Source organism: Argentina silus (assembly GCF_951799395.1).
Source record: "Argentina silus genome assembly, chromosome: 2".
Lineage (NCBI taxonomy): Eukaryota > Metazoa > Chordata > Actinopteri > Argentiniformes > Argentinidae > Argentina > Argentina silus.
This window is the reverse complement of record NC_139656.1, coordinates 13,401,792-13,427,928: the sequence shown is the minus strand read 5'-3', so window position 1 is coordinate 13,427,928 and position 26,137 is coordinate 13,401,792. Positions and strand designations below refer to the sequence as shown.

Genomic DNA, 26,137 nt, shown 5'->3' with positions numbered 1-26,137 from the left:
CTGCTACACCTTGTTTGCATTGGACTTTTGAATATTTATTCATTTCTTTATTTGTCACAAACCATGCAAAATGTGTGTTAACATACACTGGAGTGACAGTAGCTAGCAATCACATTGATCATCTGGTCCTGGGGCAAGCATGGTCCTGCTAACAGGAGTGTAAAATAAAGTCTAAAAAAACAACCCTCAAAGTAGTATTAGGTAACACTTCAGCTGCCATTTGAAAATGTAAATATATTACTGATTTCTGATTTCCACACAGACTTCTACACTGCACAAAGTGCATAAGGGCCTCTGCAGTCCAACACAAGCTCTACACTTGCTGCCCTGTCTAGGCCCTTGTCACTGAAGACCAACAATATTTACACTATGGCAGAGGCAGGTTAATGATTGTCTGAGCATGGGGAATTCACTGCTGCAGAAGAATTGCTAAGCCACTTCCTCAACATGTCCAATAAGCAAAGCATGTATTGATATTTATCTAGTCCTATAACCCACCAGTTCCAGTTGCATAGGAAGGATCGAAACACAGAACACACCCTATCTCTGTCTATACAGTAGTTATAAGACTGGGCAAATCACTATGGTCAAAATAATACTGGAGATTGACATCACAATAAGCAGACCCATAACAGTGCTTTCTAAAGATCACTTCACATCCTGAATAAACAGTGCCCTTTGGAGTATAGAGCCAAAATAAGAACAAATGCTTCACTGTCCCATTACTTACGCGGGGCACTGTACTTCACATCCAATTTTAATGTGTTGTTTTGAAGAGATGGCACGTCTTGTCAAGTGTACAAGAAGTACTAAGTAAACTGTTCTGTTCCATAGCCACTGCAGAGAGGATAACTATAAAGTATTATTTCTCCTTGTGTGCCTTGACTGCCAACTGGGCTTTAATTCTCTGTAATTTCATGCTTTTTTAGTCATCATTAGCCCCTTAATCAACCAAAGAGGAACTTTAATTGAGATGCAGGAGGGGAGACTGCAGTGCAGACACTTATAAAAAGGTGAGATGCAATCTCTCTCTTATCCAAAATGTATGACAGACACACAGACACACACACAGGCCTAATTCCCAGGGGATCAATCGGCTGTCTGGCGGGCACACCTCAAAACCTAGTGGCCACTCGTGGACAATTCCCAATGCAATTGCAATGATGGCGTCGGTATTGTTCGTGGCCAAATGAGGTCGATTCCAGGGTGACTTTGATGTTCTACAATTACTTAAAATATATAACTTCATGCATTGGCCGTCGTAATTTATATCCCAGATCAGACGACAGAAGCATTTATCTTACCTCTAGAGTCTGAGCCAGCCAAGAGTCTGAGCCAGCCAAGGGGTGGGAACGCGTTTCTATCAGGCTAAGGATTCTATCAGCACGAGCGAGGAACTGAGAACGAGCATGGAAGCCTTATGAACCATGCTAGACTTCGGCGCGTTGCATTCAGAAGTGCCACAACAATTGAACACTACATAAAATAAAATAAAAAGTACATAAAATCACATTCTGTGTGCACTATAGGCCAGTACATGCATTATTCTTTTGTGTATTCTTCAATGATGATTCATTGATTTTAATGATGACTATGATGCATAATAAATTGTTAATTATGACAATAAAGACATTAATGTTGAAAATTATGAGACTTATGATATGTGATAGGCTATAAATTCAGATTTTGCAAAGGGCATCATTTGATGGCAATTCATTTAAAGTTAATAAATTATGACAGCGACGATTAGGCTGCATGAAGTTGTAATGATTAACCGTGTCCAACTAATATAATTGTGCCTAAATATTTATAACTGCATATCATTTGTGTAATTATTATTCATTTACTGTACTTGCTACACAATTTGTGATTGGTCTACTACATGGATTCACCCCCCAAAAAAATGTGTGTATAAATGTCTGTTTATAATTGTACTAATCATACTAGTGTAAGGGGCCCAAAGTTTTTTTCATGAAAGATGGGACAACTTAAGTAGCATGGCCTATTTATCTATGGCCTGGCTACACACGTTGTACACACGTTGACGGATTAGCGACACAAGCTACTATTATTGAAATTATTCGAGTGACGTCAGACTTCAATGTGTCCATTAATTTACAGTCATGGCTAATTCCATGTTGCTACTCTGGTGTGTTTGTTTGTCTTCATCAGAGTGAGCTGGCAAAGTCAGCAGGATGGTAGTTCTGCTCACATGGCGCCTTGCCTCAAGTCTTCTCTTCAACCCCCTCCCCTACATCCCCAGAGCCACTGGTGCCAGTCTCATTCACTGGTGCCAGTCCATACAACAGCCCTGGGGTTTGTTCTGGAGGGGTTGTAACACTACTAAACGTTCAGACAGAAATGTATTGAGTAGAACTGTATCATTTGCTGTCATACACAGTACAATAGGGTCATATCAGCTTGACATTGTCCTTCTATCTGCAACATTCTGAATACCCCACTGAATACACTCCTGGATCGATCTCTGACAGAGAAGATCAATCTGCAGCCATGTTTTTGGTTGCAGAGCAATTGAGTGGCAGGCTCAGGGCTTGTTTCAGCTCTGCAGTGCCCACATTCTGACCCCACCCATCCCTTAATGTATCCTGCATTCTTTATTCAAATACTCTTAGCTGATAATTGAAAGGTAGTATCATTATGTTGGAAAAAGCTACAATTACAAGACTTGAATGTTCCATGTGGTTTTACTGGTCAGAAGTCTGTCTCTGTCCACTCAATGTCCTGTGCCATTAGATTAGTTCTGTAGTTGGTGAATCTGACTAATAGTTTGACCATTTAGAGCTTGAATAGGAGGGTGGGCAGAGGCAGTGTCCAGCTTCACCATTGGCTGCTAGTTTACTGTGGCTGATTGGACCTTTAGATGTCACTCAGTCAAACGATGATGTTTACCAGTGTAAGCTGTGTCTACATCTATCTCAGGACCCTGTAGGATTCTCAAAGGATTCTAAGTAGGAACAAGAACCATGGGCAAGATCTTAGCAAGAAGCAGGATTAACACTCAATTTAAATATACTGTTCAGTTTCAGGATCCTAGGGAAATTTTACAAATATACAGGATATTTAAGAATCTTCTTTAAGGATCCTGAGCAAGATCCTAATCAAGGTTTTATCCAGTGTTACATAAGGTCTTGTTGGAGACACCTGCCCTCACATTGTCACACTGGACATGGGCCACATCTAGTTTCAGACATGACAAATGTTCCAAATACAGTGCCCTGCATATGTAATGGCACGGTGAAGTCTTTTTTCTTCTTTTGGCTCTACACTCCAAAAGTTTGGATTTGAAATCAAACAATTAATATGATTGAGATTATCATCTTTTATTTGATGGTATTTGTGTACACATTGGTTTCACAATTCAGAAATTACAACACTTTTTTATGAATAGTCCCCCTATTTCAGGGTGCCCAAAAGGGGTTATCTGATGGGACAGATTTATCAAATGTCAAAATTAAGCAATTATGTTTAGTATTTGGTCGACAATCCTATGCATGCAATAATTGCCTGAAGATGAAAGTTGACAGGTTGGGTAACGATGCTGCGCTACCTGATGAGCTTAACAACTTCTATACTCGGTTCGACAGCAACAACACTGAGCCCCCCCATCAAGCACTCACTGCTTGCGAGGACAATGTGCTAGCAATCAAGCCGACGTGAGGAAGGCTTTTAAGTGTGCCAACACCCGCAAAGCTGCCGGACCAGACAGCATCCCTGGCCGTGTCCTCAGAGTATGGGCCGACCAGCTGTCAGATGTCTTCATGGACATATTCAATCTATCCCTGTCCCAGTCTGTAATCCCCACCTGTTTCAAAGCAACCACTATCATCCCAGTCCCCAAGAAGAACAAGGTAACAAAATCATCACAAAGTGCTTAGAGAAACCGGTCAAGTCGCACATCAACTCATTACTACCTGCCACTCTGGACCCTCTTCAGTTTGCATACCACCCCAATAGATCCACAGATGACGCCATCGCACACCGCCCTATCCCATCTGGACAAGAGGGATACCTATGGGAGAATGCTGTTCATCGACTACAGCTCAGCATTCAACACCATTATCCTCTCCAAGCTTGTCACCAAGCTCAGGGACCTGGGTCTCAATACTTCCCTGGTAGACCCCAGGTGGTGAAGGTAGGCAGCATTACCTGAACCACTCTGACTCTCAACACAGGGGCCCCCTACTGTACTCCTTGTTCACCCATGACTGTGCGGCCACGCATAGCTCCAACTTCTCATAAAGTTAGCTGATGACACCACTGTGGTTGGCCTGATGCTGTGGACCGCCCTCGACCATAAGGCTCTTCAGAGGGTGGTGAAAACAGCCCAGTACATCAAGGGACGCATGCTATCTGCCATTTAGGACCTCTACTCTGAGAGGTGCAAGATGAAGGCTGGGAAGATCATCAAGGATCCCAGCCTCTCTCTCTGCTACCTTCTAGCAAAAGGTACTGGAGCATCCAGACCCAGTCCAACAGGCTCCAGAACAGTCTCTACTCACAGGCCATAAGACTGCTCAACTGAGTTTGGAGGTATTTGCTTGTACTTGAGCTGACAAGATGTTCTGTACACTTCAGAATTTATCCTGCTGCTGCCGTGACCAGTTACATCGTCAAAGAAGATAAGTGAGCCAGTTCCAGTGGAAGCCACACATGCCCAAGCCATAACACCCCCTCCACCATATTTCACAGACAAGGTGGTATGCTGTGGATATTGTGCAGTTCATTTTTTTCTCCACATTTTACTCTTGCCATCACTCTGATACATGTTAATCTTTGTCTCATTTGTCCAAGACCTTTTTCCAGAATCATCCTGTTTTTGTTGCTAACTAGTGGTTTGCACCTTGCAGTGTAGCCTCTGTAGTTTTGCTGGTGAAGTCTTCTGTGGATGGTAGTCTCAGACACATTCACACATATCTCCTGGAGAGTGTTCCTGATCTGTGGGACAGTTGTTTGGGAACATTCTTGGGTCATCCACTGTAGAAGTCTTCCTTGGCCTATCAGGCCGTTTGTGATTTCTGAGCGCACCAGTGCTTTCTTTCCTTTTAATTATATAACTGTTGATGTTGGTAGGTTAAAGGTTTTGCCAATGTTTCTGATTGCTTTTTTTCAGAAATGTCAGCCTCATAATGGCTTCCCAGACTTTCATTGATGTCTCTTTGGTCCTCATGTTGACAGACACCAATAGCGGACTCCAAAGGCAAATGCAAAGCCTAGAATCAATACTAGACATTGAGAGCTCTCTTATGACCGCACAAATGATGTGACGGAACACACCTGACAAGCCAGAACCATCTGTCAATCCAATTGTCCCATCACTTTTATGTACCCTGAAATAGGGGGATTATATATATGTGCACAAATACTACTTTAACCTCACAGTAACTGTTTGATTTCAAATCCAAACTTTTGGAGTGTAGAGACAAACTAAGAAAAAATGCTTCACTGTCCCATTACTTATGCAGGGTACCGTACATACACTAAGAGGGTGTATCAGGCTCAAAGTTTTGCTCAGTAGCACTCATGCGGTTGAGAGGCAGGTGAGGTTAAAAAGAAGTGAAGACACTGTAAAAAGATGTGCTGCCAAAGTTGTGGCTTGTCATCAAAGTGCAGACACCTGTGTCAGTGTAGCTCAACGGCCGACATGACATTCTCCTGGTTTCCTGTCACCTGGAAGACATAACCCGTTTCCTATGACAAAGCCATCAATTGTACTTTGTCATCCAAAGTGTGCAGATGATATAAGGGTCATTCCACAAATGAAGGGGCCAAAGTGTGACATTGGGGTAAACATTTTAAAGTGGTTCAATATAGATAAAACAAATGTTTAGTACACACCTCATCCAAAACTACACTGTAAAATGGACACCAAAACACATTTTTCATGAGTAGAGAAAGAGTGAGGGAGAGAGAGATACTGAGAAAGGAAAAAATGGGGAGACATCTAAAGATTTAATGTCAAGTCATATCAGAAAATGTGTTGATACTGTCAGAAGTCAAAAGAAAAGAGGGCTACATATTGTAGGCAGCTTGTGACAAGGTTGTGTCTGAGGTGCGGGACCGCACCAAAGTGTGTGTGTGTGTGTGTGTGTGTGGGGAACACCTTAAAGTACCACACTTTTGCTGATGGTGCATCACGTGCCGTAAGGTGCGAGATAGTCAATGCTTTCTTGTCTTTCGAATATTTACTTCCAGTATTTTTCTCTGATGATCAAAACTATTGCATCATAACAAAATAGACAGACACAAAATCAGAACTAAAACAGCATTGATCACTATAGTGTTGGAACCATGATGACAATATTCATTTTTATTCTGTAATTCTTTATTCTGTGGTTTGAGAGGTGTTGTATCGGTAGAAAGGCAAATGATCACGCAAAATTCAAACAAATATGTGATTTAGTGGGACTAGTAGATCTGCCTTACCATCATAACCTCAAACGCATAAAATGTTACACTGCTACAGTGTGCTTCAAAAGAAGTGCACGCATGTAACAAAGTGAAAAAGAAACCCTGGAGTGTCATCGGATTCAAATGTTACTTGGCATTTTGACAGTATTATAATTAAATTATTTTCCTGATTAATAGCACCATGAAATATGAAGGGTAAGACAAGTATAGTTTTATGTCACTAGATTTTTAAATATTTGAAGGCATCAAGCTAATACAAGGATGTAACAAGCGTTATCTTGTGCTCTTCTTTATCACAAGATATGCTGTCTCACTACATTTCAATGCAATCACACAGAAAAATGTGTAAGTTAAATAAAATGTCTTTGGAACAGCCCTCACAAGTTTTCCATCCATAAAAACTGTCAGTGGCCCCCTAATTTATGGAATGACATTGAGTATTTTATAGCCTAGTTTTTAAAAGGTCTGATGTCCCCTTCGGCATGTGAAATGAAGTTGCTGACTGACTGTCATCTGTCCATCTGTGGTAGGGAGCACTCAGCCCCTCCGGATGCTGTCCTTATCTTTGTGGCCTTACGGCGCATTGCCTCAATGAACAGGGCCAGGATGACTCATCATTAAAACACCTGCTGAACAGACAGACCCCATCAGAGCTGGGGCAGGGGGGGCTTCTTGGCCCACGAGTAAGGGGGGGGGGGTACAGATTACCCTAGCTGATGATGGTAGAGATAGGGTAAAAGTGACCGTCCGCCACAGGACACACTAATGGTCTTGCCAAGGCCATCACATGGATGAGATATCTATTAGGACCCCCTGCTAGCCTGCAAGCTGCTGCTGCAATGGAGAGTTATGGGCTGGGAGGAGAAATGGGGGGGTGGATTCTCCTTTTCACTGTTTCTCTGGACCGTCATTATCATTAACTATTCAATCAGTGGCAAATCATTTGCAGATGGAATAGAGCAACATAACAGTCCATTAAAAAAGGCACAGCAAGAGAGAGAGAGAGATAGAGAGATGGGGGGGAGGAAAGGAGGGAGATACTTTTAAAAACTATTCATTTGAGACAGTCAAAGAAAATGAATAGGAGCATTAGATCAAAACAATAAAAAGTGAGAGAGGGTAAGAACAGGGAAGAAAGGGAGACAAGATGAGTGTATCTACAATACTTTTTTTATCTATCGTCTACCAGTAGCATTGAGCATTTAATGGGGTGTGTGGAGGAAATCACAAGCGTTTTTTCCTCTTGCTGGGAAATTGCAAAAGCACTCTCTCATCCAGTGATACATGCCCTGTGTTAGCTGGCTAATTCATTGATCCTGCTTGGTGAAATATACACCTACACACTGTATTTAGAGAGCGAGAGAGAGAGAGAGAGGTCAGACATTGGAGACAAAGCAAGATCGCTATAGGACCTAAACCGAGTGACACCACAGCCTATTAGAATGGGACACACACACACACACACACACACACTTGCCGTTCTGGATTGCGGCTTTAATTGCAAACCTCTTTCACTCAAGTGACTAAATGACACATCACAATGTAATTGGGGCAAGTGGGTTAGCTTTTTCACAGCAAAGCCTGTGCTGCAGTGATCCCCTGCTTTGTGATTATCAAGGACCATGCCTTTGGTCTGAGTTTGTGTGGGGTATGTTTTGGACTGTGTGTCAGTGCACTGAAGGGGCCTTAGTCAGAGAGGGAGTGAGTAAGATGAGTGTCCACCCACATGTGTCCTGGGCCATGACTCCTGGCTGATGCTCTCTCACTTCCACTTATGGCTCCACACTTCCTCCCCAGATGGCTTCACTTTATGGAAGCTTATTCATCTTGGTAAGAGCAGGAGGCCTTCCATGGGAACCGGTACACACCATTGACGTCATCAGTCCCAAGCATAGTTTGTGCCAGTTTTTAGGTTTGACCTTACTTAAAGTACTGATAAATAGATGTATAACTTTATTTGCTTCTTACACATGGGTGCTGAGCTAATGTTGGGTTAAAAGCTCTTGTACAGGTTATTGGTCAACAAGGTTACAGGAACTTCAGGACATTTTGCCCAACACTCATGTTGTATGTAATTACTAGTGATGGGCACTGATATGGAAAGTTCATATGGATATCAGTTGAATTATGACAGATAGATATGAAAGCCAGGGGAGGCTGGTGGAGGTATACATCAGAGGACAGGCTCATTGTAATGCATGGAATGGGATGACAATGAAAATGTGTTTGATACCATTCCTCATTCCATTCCATGCAATACACTGAGCCCTTCCTCCGATTTCTATCTTCACCAGCCTCCACTTATGAAAGCGAGCTCATACACACGCATGCCTGCTCTGTTACAACAACAGTGTTTGCTACACTATAAAACAAGGAAGGTTTCTAAATTCTTCACTAACAGTAACCCTCACCAGCACAACAAAAGGGAACTTGTTTGGCTACCAAGCACACTATGAATGCAGATAAAGTGTATTGCCTGTGCTGTGCTTATGTAACAGATGATTCTTATGCTTCCACTTGCCATCATCATGTTATTGGTTGGACTGATTATTGGGACTAGCCCCTGCAGATTTGGGGTCTACTGAAACTGTCCTGGTGATAGGTTGCAGAAGTTGCAAAGCACTACAAATATATTTGTTCTATATAGCTAAATGGCGCTAATGCGATCTCACAACAATGTAAGAGGCAAATTAATTTGTAACCTATTGATGCTACTGCCATTACTATTTGATACATATTGTTGTTTATACTGCATTGTACAGATGCCGTCTACAGTAGCTAGCTCCCTGCGGAGGCTAAATATTTAACCTCAGACTATGCTGATTAGCTATCATTATTGCTAGTTGGTAATGTTTATCTTTTTGTTTGCTAGCACACATTCTGTACATGGTCATTGATTTATATGAGACTATGAGGGTCATCGCCTATTCTCTCTGTTTCATTATCAAGTATTATCATGTTCATTTTATACTGTTTCTGAAATTCCATTTACAAACTGTTGTTAAAAGGGGAAGTTTACCCAAAATCAATTTTCATGTGTATTTCAGGTCAATCCACAATGCTTACCGTCTTGAACTATAACCATTTCATGTGCAGCTGCATCATAGCTATTGAAACGTAGGGTCTGTATTCACTTCCTAAAAAAGTCACAAACCACGTTAAAATATGTCAGACGAGTTTGCACTCTGACCCTGCTCTGCTATGCCAGTGATTCCCAGAGAGCAGCACATGCTAGCTCTAATGCTGTTCAACAGAAGGACCTCGGTGGGAGGTAGAGGGGAATCTTGGGAGTTGTAGGAATTGACTCAAAATGGGAAATTTGGAACATCAGGACTAATCAGGGCATTCTATGCGAGATATCTTAACTCAGAGATATTTTTGTGTACACAACGCAGACCAATTTATCACCGCTACACTAACAGCCCTGCTACACCACTCGCGTGAGACTAGCACGATATAAAGTCGATTGACTATATTGTATTCAATATTACCTGCTACACCAGCGCGTGCGTAAAACATAGACGTTGCGTGGCTGCTGTAGCAGCAATGTAAAATTAGGTTAGGTTTTTGATTTCTCCGATCCGTGCGTAAACACCATACAGAGTGCCTGCAATTATATGTTTCAATGCTTTTTGAACGCTTAGAAACATATTCACATATTCCGTCAGCTGCATACTATGGTAATGTAATTGTTAAGTACAAACAATAGTGGTACCTGTATGAAAAACAAGTTGATAAACCGAAAAATATCCTTGTTTATATTTGAAGGTAGAGGACAAACCCCAATTTAATATTTGAAAGGATTCTCAACATAAAACAAGTTCAACGTCAGTAATCGATACATTTGCAAGTTCCATGCAGAAACAGACTGGGAGGGCTATTTATTCTGTATCCACCGCGCAACGTTTTACGTTTCTGGTGTAGCAGGTTAATTAGTGCGCTGACTGGTATATTAACGCGTGCGCACACTGCAACCCGGTGTAGCAGCTACACTACGTCCGGCAAAAACATTCTAGTTGCATGGAGCGCAATCCACGCTGCGTTGTTGTCCTATGTTGAAAACTGCTGATTTTGAACTGGATCTCGATCACTTTTGAGAGGTGAGACACATTTGGGCTTGCTAGAAAGCTGGGACTCCCTTGTTTGCAATAGGATTTAGGACAGAATCTGTAGAGAAGATTGTCCCTGAGTGCATGTATACAGCTGATTGTGAGAGCTGATTTTGGATTGCTGTTCTGGTTTGTCATGTGGTAGCTAATGTGTGTCTAGCGATGTCCAAAACCTAGGCTAGGAAGAATGATTTCTTATTTTAAGCACCATGGAGATCAACTTTGATTTTTCTCTCTACCAGTTTGTTCTGTAGGTCTGTTGTGAACTTGGGCTTTGTTTCAGACTGGCCAGCGGAAAAGATGAGGTGGTATGCTGTAAATCTTGGGCAAATCCTTTTTCCTATTGCAATTACTCTTGTACATGATAACATTTGTTTTTTCTGTCCACAAGACCTTTTTTCCAGACCTCTGCAGGCTTTTTCAGGTACTTTTTAGCAAACTATAACCTGATCCTTTGAGGATTACGAGTGGTTTGCACCTTGCAGTGAAGCGTCTGTAGTTCGGCTGTTGATGTATTCTGCGGATGGTAGTCTCTGACACATTCATGCCTACCTCCTGGAGAGTGTTCTTGATCTATAGGACAGTTGTTTTGGGGGTTTTCTTAATTAACAAACTGTTGATTTTGGTAAGTCTAAGGCTTTGCCTATGTTTCTGATTGATTCTTTTCAGATATTTCTGCCTCATAATGGCTTCCTTGGCTTTCATTGATATCTATTTGGTCCTCATGTTGACAGACACCAATAGCATACTCCAAAGGCAAACGCAAAGCCTAGAGTCAATACTAAACATTGATAGCTCTCTTATGCCTGCACAGATTATTTGACGGAACACACCTGACTAACCAGAAACCCCAGTCAAGCCAACTGTCCCATTACTTTTGGTACACTGAAATAGGGGGACTATGTATAAAAAGGGTTGTCATTTCTATATGGTGAAACCAATATGTATAAAAAATACCATCAAATAATAGCTTAGAATCTTTACTTTAACCTCATAGTAATTGTCCAAAAACATTGTGTAGAGCCAAAAGAAGAAAAAAAATGCTTCACTGTCCCTTTAGTTACACAGGGTACTGTATATTTCCATGTGCTACACTGTGTTCTCTCATGCAAAAGGTTTTGCACATACACATAACACAATAACTTGGAGATGAATAGTCATTGAGAACCAGTTTGGATAAAACACAGGAAATTACCAATTGTGTTTCAAAATGACCAGTTAGATTCAAGTCTATAGTATATATCTGAGCCCTACGTAAGGAAGAGTACTCATTCTGTAACCTCCTTTTGTTGTCAGTGTCCTTCATGGGGATATCCTGGTGTAAGGGATATCCTTAAAAGGAGTGATTTGCCATAACTTCCAGATCACTACTTCATGAGTGTGCACTACTTCCTGTGACGTTGCATCATTCCTGTTAAAAGGAACATCTCAGCTATCCTCAGCGGAGCTGTTCACATCCTCCTAACCCTACATTTGAAAAATGAGATGTTGAATTGTGGTGCAATCTGTTATTGTAATTTGTGGTCTCCTGTTGTCACGTGACAGTTCACTCTCTGAGACCCTTCTCCCCTCAGCCTTACCACCTTTTTAACCAGAAATGAGACTACATACTGCACCTTTAACTTGTTAAGCCTGTTTTGAAGACTTCATGGCATGCTACCTCTTCATTTCCTAGACTATTGTAACCCCTTGTGTAAAAAAGTACTTGTAAAAAGTACTGACTACTCACATAATCCATCTTGTGCCCAGTGCTTTTTTTTTTTTTTACACCTAAAGAACAACATCAGTGTCCATCCCTCCATCACTTGATGCTGTTAAATTGATACTAACAATTGTGACAAACCGACTGGACTCCTGAAATGCTCTATTCTAGTGTCCCCTCCAGACATGCAGGGGGTGGCTGGCACTGGCACCACCCCCACCCCTATTTAGAACCATATCTCTGCACAAGCTCAAGCTAATGTTTAATGAGTGTTGTTTATGTTGTCACATGTTACCATAAACCAATGATCTCACTTCTCCATCTCCAACCATATCTTCAATCCAAAACTGCAGTATTAAAGGTCAACTCTTAATGGCCCTGTGACACATTTTAAATCAGCAAAAGTAGTCAGTCCCACATTGCAGGGAAAACAAACACATGAAATTACCAGGATGTGGGCTTCATGTCAATAGAATGCTGTATGGCAGGAAAGAACACCCCTGCTAGAAGAGGAACTTACACCACAATGAACTTTTTAGATCGACACAACTGGGATTGTATAGGATTCCCAGCCTCTGGTGTCATGGTCTATGCATTTACTGTATGTTTGTGATTACCAGAACATGACATTTCATGTGCAACTGCAAATCGTCCGTCATTCGATTTGACAAGCAATATAGGGGGTGGTTTAAACATCATACAAGGCTATTTCATATTCTGCCTTGAGAGTTAATGGCTCAAGTCAAAACACAGCCAAGCCAGGCCTGTCTTTTTTCCACTAACTCTGCATCCTGGCAAAAGCACTGCACTTTAAATCTAGCTGATTCTGAGGCAATTACTTTAGGAAGCTGCTAAATGCATGGTTGTCAATCTGGCAATAAATGACCTACGTTACAGTAGCTCACAGTACAATTCATTTCATACTCTCAATAGCAACTTGTGGAAGAGCATAAAGAGAGGTACTCTTCAGTTTCAGTTCTGTATGATCATATTGCCAACCCCTAACTGATATCAGCTGTAACTTTTTTTCTCCATTTTCTTTTCTTATGTATAAATAATTTTATTTTGTAGTCTTTTCATTTTACATTTTCATTTCAATTAAAGTCATTTTCTTTACAATCCATTATATTGGGAACTGACATCTACAACAGACAACAAAGACAAGACTAACAGACATCCTTACAGAGAGACAGTGACCAAAAAAATAAAATAATAACCATGACCGACAGAACGGTGAACAGACATCAACAGCCAAAACACTATCGGGCATACTTAAAATGAAAAAGACACCAGAACATTGAACATAACGTTCAAGACAACACCTTATGGAGATTGTATGCCACATGAAATCTTCCTCTTGTTCCCACCAGATTAATAAAAAAGGGCATGGAAACTGTTTGCCCATACATTGTCTCTCTCTGGCTACTGGCTCAGTGCCATCTTACTTTAAATGTGCACTTTTCCAGCCTCTTGTTGAGGCATTAACTGGACTGGGCTTTTAGAACACGAACCCTCTACAAGGCCCAGAGTTCCAAAATGCGTAATTGCACTCTATCTAGAGTGCATAGCAAGTACGGATATGCACAGTCACATTTACATTTCGCAGACGATTTTATCCAAAGCGACTTACAATACGTACAAGTAAGTGAATCAACTATACAACAGTCATCGTAAGTAAAACATTCGATAAGAACAAGTGCCATCGGCAGTGTCGTAGTGTTAGAGAATGGGGGGGGAAAACAAAAACGTTTTTTTCCTGGTAATGTAGTTCAAGTGCTGTTCCCACTCAAATCTGTCAGATGTCAAGTACATAGCGAGTTCTCCTGGCGTACTTGGGAGGTCTGAATAGCGATTTCGATTCCCAGTGGTCATTGCAATTTGCAGATAAGAGGTAGAAGAGATATCGATTTGATTTTTTTCTTCACATAAACTATAGCGTGTGTACACTTAAGTGACAATTGTTTTTAATGAGCTATTTGAAGGTAATTGTTCAATGATGTAGCTAGCAACATACGACGCTTCCATGAAGACAGGACATCGAGGCCACCATCACTGCTATCTCCACCACCATTCAGCAGTTGTAGCTGGCAAAAGTTAAATCAATAAAGGCAAATATGTTGTAAACACAATGTGTATTTGATTTACTACAAATAAATATAATAACCATATTACTACAATTTGATTTACCCGTACTGTTTGCTTTGTAGATATTGAAAGCTAGCTATTATCATAGATCTAGCTTTCGTGTAGTACTACTTACACTTTAGCTAACGATCACTGTGTGAAGAAGCTAGACAGATAATCATGATATTGCTGAATGGGGTGCCTTTGCTTGGATCACCCCACATTATGCCTGATATGTTGAATGAGCAAGAAAGTTTGCTATAGTCACAAATGGAGAGAAACATTTGCAAAGGATTCCTGTGGAGAAGCCCCTTCCTACTAGCCCTGGGTGGGGTAGCCCATTAAGGTAACCCGTTTGTCCAAACTTTTATTCATCCTCTTGCTGCTCTGCAACAATCATGTATGTTGTGTCAAAATGATCCATAAAAATGCCAATAATTACATAATACATTCTCCAGTGCTGGTGATGTACAGTAACTAAATTCAATTAGCTCGCTTGCATAGTTCGCAATGGTAATATTGTAGGGACTCTAGCAAGGTAAGCTACTTTTTCTGATCGTCATGACTCACTGCCCATGGCAAAATGCATGCTATATGTGTTGGTCAAAACTAACCATAATACCACAGCCCCTTTTGATATAGGTTCTCTGAAAATATGTCCATCATTCTATAGGCTACCAGGTGCACGTGATATAATAACACGTTAGCTATCTCACTTCACCTGCCAGCCAGTACGTTGCTTGACCAAGGGCTAAAATTGTGAAATGTAAGCCAGTGTCGTATTTATGACGAAAGACCCCCTCCAGTCATTTTGATCTGAAAATAGACGTTTTAAGTATAAGTATATCAATATACAACCATTTTGATGCGAAATAACCTCACTCATATCGTTTTACAATGACCTGTGACTGGGAAGCAATGACTGTATATAGGAATGGACACATTGTAGTAGCTCGTGTCGCTAATCCACCAACTAAATGTAGTAGCTCGTACATCGCTAATCCAGATATCTCATCTCTCAAATAGGCAGTTGTCTGTTGGTTTGGGTAGCTCTCTTTCCTCCCTTACACAAGTAAAGTGTGGAGTGCCTCAGGGTTCCATTTTAGGCCTCATTTTGTTCTTGAAAATATTTATTTTCCCAGCTCTGTATGCCTATAAAATCCAGTGAAAATGTCAAAAGGGTTGTTCAGTCATGCTTTTATCAGTTGAGAAATATTTCCAAAATAACGTCATTTGTCCTTTGTTGATCTGGGGAAAGTCATCCATGTTTTTATTCTTCTTGACTAGATTATTGCAACTCGCTATATTCTTGCCTCAGTCGAAAGGCCATCTCTTGTCTACAGTTAGTGCAGAATTCAGCTGCAAGGCTTTTAACCAGAAGTAAGAGAAGTGATCACATCACACCAATTTTAGTCTTCTTACACTATCTTCAAGTACATTTTAGAATTGATTTTAAGATTCTATTGATTACTTATAAAGCAGGTCATGGTTTAGCCCCAGTATACAAGTCTAGACTGAAACGTAAAGGTGATCAGGCTTTTGCCATTAGGGCCCTTAGACTTTGGAATGGCTTGCCTGAAGACATAAGACTGGAAACCTGTCTTCTTTTAAATCTCTCCTAAAAACCTGTTTAAAATTGTATTTAATTGTTATTAATGTATCTAGATGTATAAAACTTATTGTGTAATATTGTTTGAAATATTATTTGATTAGTCTATTTTAATTCATTTTTATTTCAATGAGTATCCTGATTCTCAAGATATGTGTTATTTGAATGTTGCTTTCTTTCTGTTTGGAATTGTACTTATGCTGAGGTATTTCTATGATATGTTCTCTTATTTAGTAGTACTTTTGTAACCTTGTTTAGAAAAGCACTATGGAAATGAAAAGTACTATTATTGTTGTTGTTGTTATTATTATTACAATAATACCAGGGTCAAAACCACCAACAATACTCCAACTAGAATGAACAATACATCAACAGTCAATCTCAACCACTATTTAACAAAAAATTACAGTTTTACAGCCTGAGCCAAAAAAATACAAAAATACAGCAGCTGGGAGTAGAACAGATGGGTGCAGATCCACAGAGCAAGCAAACAATTCCAATCCTAGGGAGAAAATGTGGTGATGATGCATTTATCTGCTGCAGCTATGAGAGAAAAATTACACTTTACTTCCATAAGGAGGGCTTGTGTTTCTCTCTCTCACCCTCTTATGAGCTGCTGCTTCTCTTCCATAATGGTGTTTGAGAGGCTGGCCAGGGCGGATGTGATCGATAGCAGAGCTGAAGGAGGATGGAGGATATACTCTCAGGCTGGGAGTCTAGTTGGCTATGTTTCTTTAAGTGAGAGACATGAGAAGTGATATACAGTGAGTACACAGAGTTAAGACATGTCATGGCTGAGACTTGCGCTAGGAGGAATTTTAATTATAAAAGGGTCCACAGCCAAGTCAGTAAGATGAATTAGCCTAATTAAGAGCAAACTTATTAAAAAGGGAGTTAAGCAGGACAACCTCCTCTAGACCTTCAAAAGAATAAGGCAGCAAAGAAAGCAAACGAAAGTAGGAGAACTAGATCTTAGAACACCCACACAGGCACTAGATGAAAGGGCCTTCTATTAGAATGAAAATGCCTTCAACCCTTTCAATTGGAAGTGTAACCTTGGGGGTCATACACAATTAACTCAATGTGTTGTGAATAATTAATGGTATGGAGCAGAAGTGGAACATGTGCCATATGCCAAATAAGTCATATACAGGGACCTTGACTGATATTTTATACAAAATGACAGTTCACACTGTAACAGACTAACAAAAAGGTTGGCTTTTATAATAAATGTATTGGGACAGATGCATAAAAAGGGCAGTTGTGTATTTGAAAGGGGAAGTGTATCTGTCTTAGTACCCACCTATTTACCGTACATTTCAAATATGTGTATGTTTTATTAATATACAGTTCCATGATACAAGTTCCATAACTTAACTTATCTAATAGAATGTTACCTATAGCGTTTTTGCTCACAGCTTGAGGCATTGGAGGGGGGCATATGATGGCCTGATATGGGTATGGGGTTGGGGGGGGGGGAGTGGGGCAGGGCAAGAGGGAACGGGGGAAGCACACATCACAATTAATCAAGCGTATCGGACTCTTAGCAGACCAGCCACAAAGACACAGCATGCTGCATATGGACAACTGTCACCAAACCAGTAATTATTCTGCCTCATTCTTCAAGGACGTAATAATATATATATATTATACACACATACGCCAGATTCTCTTCTTTTTAGCATGTCACAGGACCATATATTGTGGCTTTACTGGAGGTAAACTATTGACATGGCACAGCGTCCAAAGTGAGAGACACAAAGGGAAAGCCCTTCTCCCCCTGCTCTCGAATCTCCTTGAGGACAGCCTCCCTGAAACTGCCCCAAAAAATCCCTCTTTGGGTTGCATCCTTCTTATTTCCAAAACACTTCACTGTGAGTCCAGCACCAGAAGTAATGCTAAAATAGAGATGAGAGCCCTGTGAGACAAAGAAGGTATTCTCCGGTTTCAAAGACAACCGTTTGAAGTGTTGCAGAAATCATGACACCCACCCCCACACAACGCATGAATACAAGAGTCACCCACAATACCTGAAACTGAGGACTGTGTGTGTGTGAGAGAGAGAGAGCGAGAGCGGAAATGAAGCTATAATGAAAGAGAAAAAGCTAGATTAGCTCAAGAGGAGGGGGCAAGAGAACAGATGTTCCTGACCAAACTCCCAGCAGGAACACAAATAAAGCACTTCAGTAAATCATTCATTAAAGCAATATTCACATGTGTAACATAAAAGTTTCTACAGCGTGTGCTTTTTGTGCTGTGGTCGATCCAGATTACATCGGCATTGGCAGACATACAGTACTCTGGGAGTATGGGAAGGGGGTGGCTGATGGGGGGGTGTGTGTAGAAGGGAGGCACCAGTCCCCAGGCTAGGCCAGGCTGGGAGAGGAGCAGATCAGAGAGGCACAGTGCAGCCCAGTCTTGGTGAGGTGATAATTAAAGAGAGAGTGAATGCAAAAAGGAAACATATAAACAGGATGTAACTGGGGCTTTTTCCCCTCCCTCCTTCATCAACTCCCTCTCTTTGCACTCTCTGCCTTTGACTAAGAAATGACTGCCAATAAAACAAAACAGCACAAATGGCAAAAGAGAGGAGTCCTGTGAAGCCTCTGTCTACGCTACACAACATGTAATTCATCCAATCCATGTGTTAATTGGGGGGGGGGGGGATCTGTCATACTGCAGCAATTCAGCCATTCAGACTGCGATCAGTGAATTAAAAAAGCAAAAGCATCCCTTCTCTTTGATAGCCTGTAAAACAATAAATAATTTATAAGGACAATAGTTAATAGGTATGGCTTTAGCACCATCTATACCAATACATTAACAGTTCAATTTCAATTAAATACTTAGTTAATGGTACTTAATGGTACTGCATTCATTTGTAATTACCAACTAACACAAGGCACCATCTCATCCAGTTAAAATGTTTGCACAGGCTAAACATTGGCAAGGCTAGGTTACCCAAAATGATGTGTCTCCTCCCTGTGACAAGTCTGAGGAAGGCACCAAATATGTACTGTTACTATTGGTTTAACCTTTTTGAAATGGTCAACATTGAAAAGTCAGTCCTGAGCCGCTTCTTAGTGTGCTGGGTTTCTCCGGAGTACATCATCAATTAAATTTGTTCAGTGTGATGATTGCAAACAAATATATATATTATTCGGGAAAAAGGACAATTTCCTTTGCTTCAAACTTGGCTCTCGGAAATGGCAAACTTGGATATGAGCAAGTCTGCTTTAGAATTACATTTTTGTAATGCTTTAACCCACTATACTATTTCGGTTTGTCCTGACCAAGGTGGGAAGGACTTTTAGAAGGGCAATGTTATAGTAATGTAAGAAGAAACAAGCAAAAACATTTCGGTACTGTATATGATGTACTTCCACAAAAATAAATACAAAAAAAATGTTTGTTAATTAATGGATCCTTATAGTAAAGAGCTACCATAGCAGTTATTGATTAGAAAGGACAGAGGCTTAAGAAAGAGAAAATAGGGCGGAGCTGGTCCCCGTAGGTAGAGCAGACCTTCTGGGAGTCAGAAAGAGAGAAAGAAGAGAAAAAGACCCATTCTATGAGGCCTTTCATTCTGGGGCTTTGTTGGTAAATTACTTGAATGAGAAACAGCAAGTCCCCCATTAGTTCATGACGCACACCACCAAGCAGAACAACTAGATCTATTATCTTGTAGTGGAAGTAATAATAACGATTCAATTTGAATCGCTTGTCTTACAAGGTATTCAAAGTTATTTTAGGGTTAGGGTTATCACAAAACAAACAGAGTATAATAGGTCTTATTACCATTGAGTAAAATTGGAAGGAAATATGACAGGGTGTGCAGCCCTCACATGGTCAGGTAAGCTAAATTATGTCCATATTCCAAATCATTAGATTGAAGTTGTAAAGGCGAGTTGGGCAATTCCACAGTAACATAATGATGCTGAGACTCTATTTTTCAAACGTATGCCAAACAAAAACCCTTGATAGCAAACTTCAACAAACCATACAACTCTATGCACAAGGACTACATCTAACAATTAAACCAAATTAAAATTTTAAAAAAAAGAAACACATGCAGATTCAAAGTTTCATAACGGAATGACCATAACATCTCCCTGGGTTTTTTATATAACCATGTTTCCCCAAAACTCTGTTTAATATCTAATTAAGATTCAAATATGTCTGCAGAAAGAGTGGAGTGTTAGCTATCATATGATATCTTGAGTTTGAAAATATCTATTTTGGTTGTTGAGCAGTTAAGTGGATTTACATCCAATAACAGAATGATGGTAACAGAATGACTGCATGGGTCCCCTACAGAAATGCATCATTTCTGGATTTGAATGTCATTCTTTATATGATGATGTAGCCACTCTGTCCCAAATAAGGACAGAGGTAGAACTATACAATAGACATTCTCATTAAAGGTAATAATGTATTACTTCATCAACTTATATACTATACAACATTAAAAAGGGAAATTGATTAAAAAAAAACTTACAAAACACAAGAAACATAAATCTGTCTTTGAAACTCTTCATTTAATGTGACATTTGTGGTTTTCAGTATCTTATTCTTCATTGTACCAAAAGACAATAGCCTACACTTTTAAATAAAATACAAGTAGGCCTACATCATGTGCAGACAGAGACACCCAATCTGCTCCTAGTTTGCCTCAGAGATAGCCTCTGTTAAATGAAAAAGTTATTTATTGTCTGCAAAAGATCCAAAGAATCTGTCGTAGATCGCTTGTTTGGTGGTGCACATTAGCATGTTCAAAAAAGGCTTTGTTTTAACAGTAGGAATTAAAGTATTCAGTGGAACTAAAGTATGGTTTTATACCATTCAGAAATCTTAGCCTTTATCCATCCTCTGATTGGTTATCGCCTAGCACTGTCACCGGAGATTTCGAAAAAAATAACTGGATTCTGTTGTCTAGTCGGTTAAGGGTTCGATTTTTGGCTGTCTCTGTGGAAGAACCCTTTTGTAACCCTTTTACAGTTTCATGTAGGATCCTTTCGGGTTCCATGTAGAGCTCTCTGTGAAAAGGGTTTTACATGGAACATGAAAGGGTTCGTTAAAAGGTTCTCCCACAGGGACAGGCGAAGAACCCTTTTAGGTTCAGTACAACCTGTACAATAAGTGAATTAGGCAATTCAATTTTCCACATAGAAAATTCCACTACCAATTTGATTTGGTCATTCTGTTACCGATTTGAAAAATATCTTACACTTAAGTATGTGTGTTTTGGTAACAGAATGACCCGGAGACTGGGCAATGACTCTTAAACTTAAGAAGCAAAACCATTTCCTAAAAACAAAATAAGTGTTGATATTAGTTGACCAGGGTCATACTTGAACATTAATGAGGTTCTATGTTTTTCTTAGACACTTTTCCATATGATTGACCAGAAGTCAAAGCCTTTGCTTATCCTTATTCTTATTATGGAAGATGGCTGAGAAATGTATTCTGACTTCATATCCAAAAAATATACTCTTAGCTTTCATTTGACACCCAATTTGATATGCTCTGATAAATTTCACATTTTGGTCCACATAGGTCCTTTTACATGGAAAAGGATACAGTAGACCATGCCCAGATACAGTAGACCATGCCGTTCTGATTCACTGAGTGCAAAACAAGCAGTAAACTGACCTTTTAGCCTCTTCTTTACAATTAACATGGTTGCTGTGACCAGATTGAGGCATGATTGAACAGCAGTCTGGCACTAAACAGGTGTGAAACTGTGCTTGTTGTGAGCTATGCTGTAACTTCTTGTGGCTCGACATTTTGCTTGTCTGCCATTAGGAGTAGGTCTTCTCCTCAACAGGATGTTTGGCAGTGAGGTCGTTACACGCTTAAAGTAAACACCTGCCCCATCTGAGTGATGCCTCTCTCCTAGGAGATCACTTATTCTGTTCCTCTTTCATGTAGACAACAAAGTGTTCGAAAACATGAAGCAAACATGACTTTCAAGTACAGAAGGAGAGAGACAAAACACCACTTTGATTTACAGAGTGGCTGACAAGGTATGCAAAACAAAGCAACATATATATTTTTTTTTTCTTCTCTCTCTCTCAATGTGATCCCTTAGTCAGTCTCATGCCCTTCAGCACAACAGAATAGATCACAGATTACATAATTTGATGTAAATTAGGGTGACAGGCCAGATGGTGGCAGACCATTAACCAATACCTGTTAGATTTGTCACAGCTTGCAGATACAACTGTGGTGGCAGACTGTCACAGAGTGGCCCAGAGTAAAAACTACCACTGTGTCCTCTCTGTCACCCCAGCGTAGTGGACAAACCTCTCACCCACTTCAGTTCTCATCTCCATCAGGGTTGCCTAACCTTGTGCTTGTATCCAGTTTTGGGAGATTCATATTAATCAGAGGTTTAGCGCTATAGAAATAAATATAATTAAGTTTAGTCTAGCTCTGGCCACCAAAGGATAGACTTCCCCTTCCCATTTTATTTCTTTCACACTGGAAGGATATCAGCTGACAATACTTAGCAACTTGGCAACTTCAAGCCACCACTGTAGATAACATGCTAACAAGGTAGGTCTAACAAATCAAACATTTTCAATCACCCATTTCAAATAGGCTACCAGGGCCTCATCATGATTGGCTTGGTTTTGGTTGGACATCTCCCCCAAAAACACTTACATCAAAGTAACCAACAAAGAAGCTGATGTAACATGTGGTTATTGTCGCAAGGAGATTCATTTTGTTCATACCTGTCCTGGGATTGTTCCTCGTACATCCTCTCTTTGCCTTCCTTGAAAAGCCGTATAGCCCGTTTCGATTTCTTCATCAGGCTATCAATGTAAACCTTAAAGTACTCATTCTCGCTGAGCTGAGTCAGTCTCTGGTTCTCCTCATATTTGCACAATATTAGCCTCAGGTGCTGGTACGTGTCAGGTAAGATATCCAAGATGTATGGGGGGCTGTTTTTCAGCTGTAGCCTAGGGTTCTGACAGAGACGAACCTGCAGAGAAACAGAATGTTAACAGTGGCCCTTCTGACAGTTCTAATAATTGCCCCACAATGATGGTTGTCAACCATTTTGGAAATAGGCGTGAGGGGTAGAGGGGGGAAGTGGTGTTAGGCTTATGCATAGACTAGCTCACTTCTGGGCTACCAGATGCGGAGTGAATGCAACTAAAGGTGCAATCCTTAATTTGTTTTTCAGTCAAATGGCATATATATTTTGGTATAGGCCTAGTTGAGAGTTGTGACCACTCAAATTCATAAATAGAGCTCTTACCTTAACAATCCAAAATATTAAAATTATAGTTTTAAACATTTTTCAAAGCTATACATTGTTTGTTAACAAATATATTGTTTACAAACAATTAAGTGTGCTAAAAACCTGACATGTAGGCCTATTCATATTGTTTGAGAATCAATGGGTCCTATATATGATGTATTTAATTGACCACAGCAGAACATTAGAGAATGTGCCTTTAAACTTACAACTTTGTCCATAAGTTTCCATGTTTTTTCAACCGTCCTGCGGTCGGCTGCGGCTTGTTTTGGAGGTCCGACTGCATCCTGAATAGCGTCAATAATGCCTAAAATTCGACCTTTGCGTTGATTTGGTCCGCGTCCACCCGGATTTCGGCCACTGAGAGCAGTTGCCATTTTCTATACACTGAGATGAATACAAATAATTGTTGTACATCATTATATTGTAGCACGTCACATTACGTGGCACACCTACTGACTGCTGACGACTTCACCTAGTTTTATATCATCATTAATAGCATGCAGCTCACAATTCTAACAATATCGTGGTGACTTTAATGTAGCCTACTGGCTACCGTTGTGATGTTTACAAAACACACTATCCTACTGTAGGCTGTATTCAACTTTACAACACAAAAGAACCCTTTGTATTAAATCAATCTTAATAGGCTATAGCCGAATGGTTGTGTCTATTACAGTAAGGTACACAATTCCGAAGTAAAAGAAAGAGAGAAAATCCTGACTTACTGCGCACAACTTATTCCTAATACCAATTATGGCAAGGAATATCGATGGAGTGATCCTGTTTCGAGGCTGAGAGCAGACCACATAAAAAACACGAAGTAACAAAAGGAAAGCAATTGTCGGCTACGACGGAAATTAAACACATATAGCCTAGATTAAGCAGCGCAGTCGGTATCAATCAATCCTGAATATTCCAAAATCATTAAAAGGACTGCATCATATTTTGCTGATTGGTAGAGTTTAGTCGGATAGATTACGTGGAAAGAGTCTCTTTACTGCCGGGTAGCCTGCTGAAGATAGTAACGTCCCACTCCGCGCCCTGACAGCAGCGATACTTGTAGGAGGGGCAGTGAGAGCTGTTAGAATGAAGCACATACAGTATTTTCCAGGAACCTATCGAAACGGCCATTGGATATAGTCCATGCACGAAATTCATAGAATCGTCTCAACACCAATTACAATAGAGGTGGGAGTTGTAAACATTGTCTCCGCAAGAGTGACATTAATGTTGTGGATATGGTCGACTGTAGCCTATCTTTCACAAGCTAATGAAATCGACTAATCGAATAACAAGTGTACAGTAAACATGTTGTCCCCCACAAATGATGTAGCGCCCCTCTATAAAATGAGAGTGATGGAGAAGCCTGTGAATGAAGCAAGACGTTTATTCATGAACGTTTTACTATGACACTCTGGTTTTCTGTGTTTTACAGTGCTGTGTCCCCGTTGCGCACAGGGAGGGCTTTTCTCTTGGTGCGATCACCTTCTGTGACCAAATAGCAAAAATAATTGTGGGCGCCTTTAGGCTTCTATCGTACTAACTCTTATTGATACAAGATGTCTTTACTTCAAACACAAATTTCACAAATAGGCTAAGACAAAATACACTCACCGGCCACTTTATTAGGTACACCTTGCTAGTACAGGGTTGGACCCCCTTTTGTAGCCCATCTGCTTCAAGGTTCGACGTGTTGTGCGTTCAGAGATGGTCTTCTGCATACCTTGGTTGTAACGAGTGGTTATTTGAGTTACTGTTGCCTTTCTATCATCTCGAACCAGTCTAGCCATTCTCCTCTGACCTCTGGCATCAACATGGCATTTTTGCCCAGAGAACTGCCGCTCACTGGATATTTTCTCTTTTTCGGACCATTCTCTGTAAACCCTAGAGATGGTTGTGCGTGAAAATCCCAGTAGATAGATTCTGAAATAGTCAGACCAGCCCGTCTGGCACCAACAACCATGCCAAGTTCAAAGTCACTTAAATCACCTTTCTCTGATGCTCGGTTTGAACTTCAGCAGGTCGTCTTGACTACGTCTAAATGCCTAAATGCATTGAGTTGCTGCCATGTGATTGGCTGATTAGATATTTGCGTTACCGAGCAGTTGAACAGGTGTACCTAATAAAGTGGTCGGTGAGTGTATTTGCAGAGCCAATATTTCCATCAGTCTGACAGCTTTGTGTTGATTTCTCAAAATATATTCCCAAATTCATAGCTAAAATAAAATATTTGCACAGGCAAATTATGTGGATACACATGTGGCTATAAACCAATTACACAACTACGGTTTCCGTATTGGTTAAATTCGTTAAGCTACATGTCTTACAGCTGCATTCGTAGCCAGACTGAAAAGTTACCAGAACCTGTAGTGCTTATTTGATTCATTATCAGCCTTGCTACTTATAGCCAATCGAGTTTATTTGAAGGCAGTCTACAGATTTGAGGTAGGCTGAAAGGTTAGAGCTTGTTGTGCAAATTTGAATAATTTTCAAGGATTTGACAGTATTATTTGAAAACAGTCAATTGGCCAAAAGGTGCACTCTCCTCTTCATACAATGTTTATCCGCACCGTCACGAGATGAATCGGCGTCACCTCGAAACTCCTAAACAATCTCTATGGCAAGATGCATCTTTCGCCAGTTTTGTCAAAATTGGGCCAATAAGTTTAATTTAGTAAATGCCGCATCTGTATGGCAGGATGCGTCGTGCACTCAAGTTTCGTAAAAATTGTCCCAATGTTGTCGGAGATAAAGCGTGTGACATACGAATAGCCAATCGCGTTTATTTGAAGGCAGATTTGAGGCAGGTTGAAAGGTTAGAGCTTGTAGTGCAATGTACCTTCCTACACATTTGAAATGATTAGAAAATGTCACCTTTAGCAATATGAAAAAGT

General features: G+C 40.4%; 1 protein-coding gene across 2 annotated transcripts in view; it reads right to left on the bottom strand.

The window, feature by feature from the left end:
• The window catches only part of cblb (Cbl proto-oncogene B, E3 ubiquitin protein ligase), a 65,810-nt gene extending 41,550 nt beyond the window's left edge, over positions 1-24,260 (bottom strand). For both annotated transcript variants that reach the window (XM_083687369.1, XM_083687370.1), the window contains exons 1-3: positions 23,969-24,260; positions 23,450-23,627; positions 22,711-22,961 (exon numbers count right to left, since the gene is read on the bottom strand). In XM_083687369.1, coding sequence (XP_083543495.1) covers positions 22,711-22,961; positions 23,450-23,617 — 419 coding nt within the window. In that variant the 5' untranslated portion in view covers positions 23,618-23,627; positions 23,969-24,260. The remainder of the gene's footprint in view (positions 1-22,710; positions 22,962-23,449; positions 23,628-23,968) is intronic.
• Positions 24,261-26,137: the final 1,877 nt, after the last annotated feature.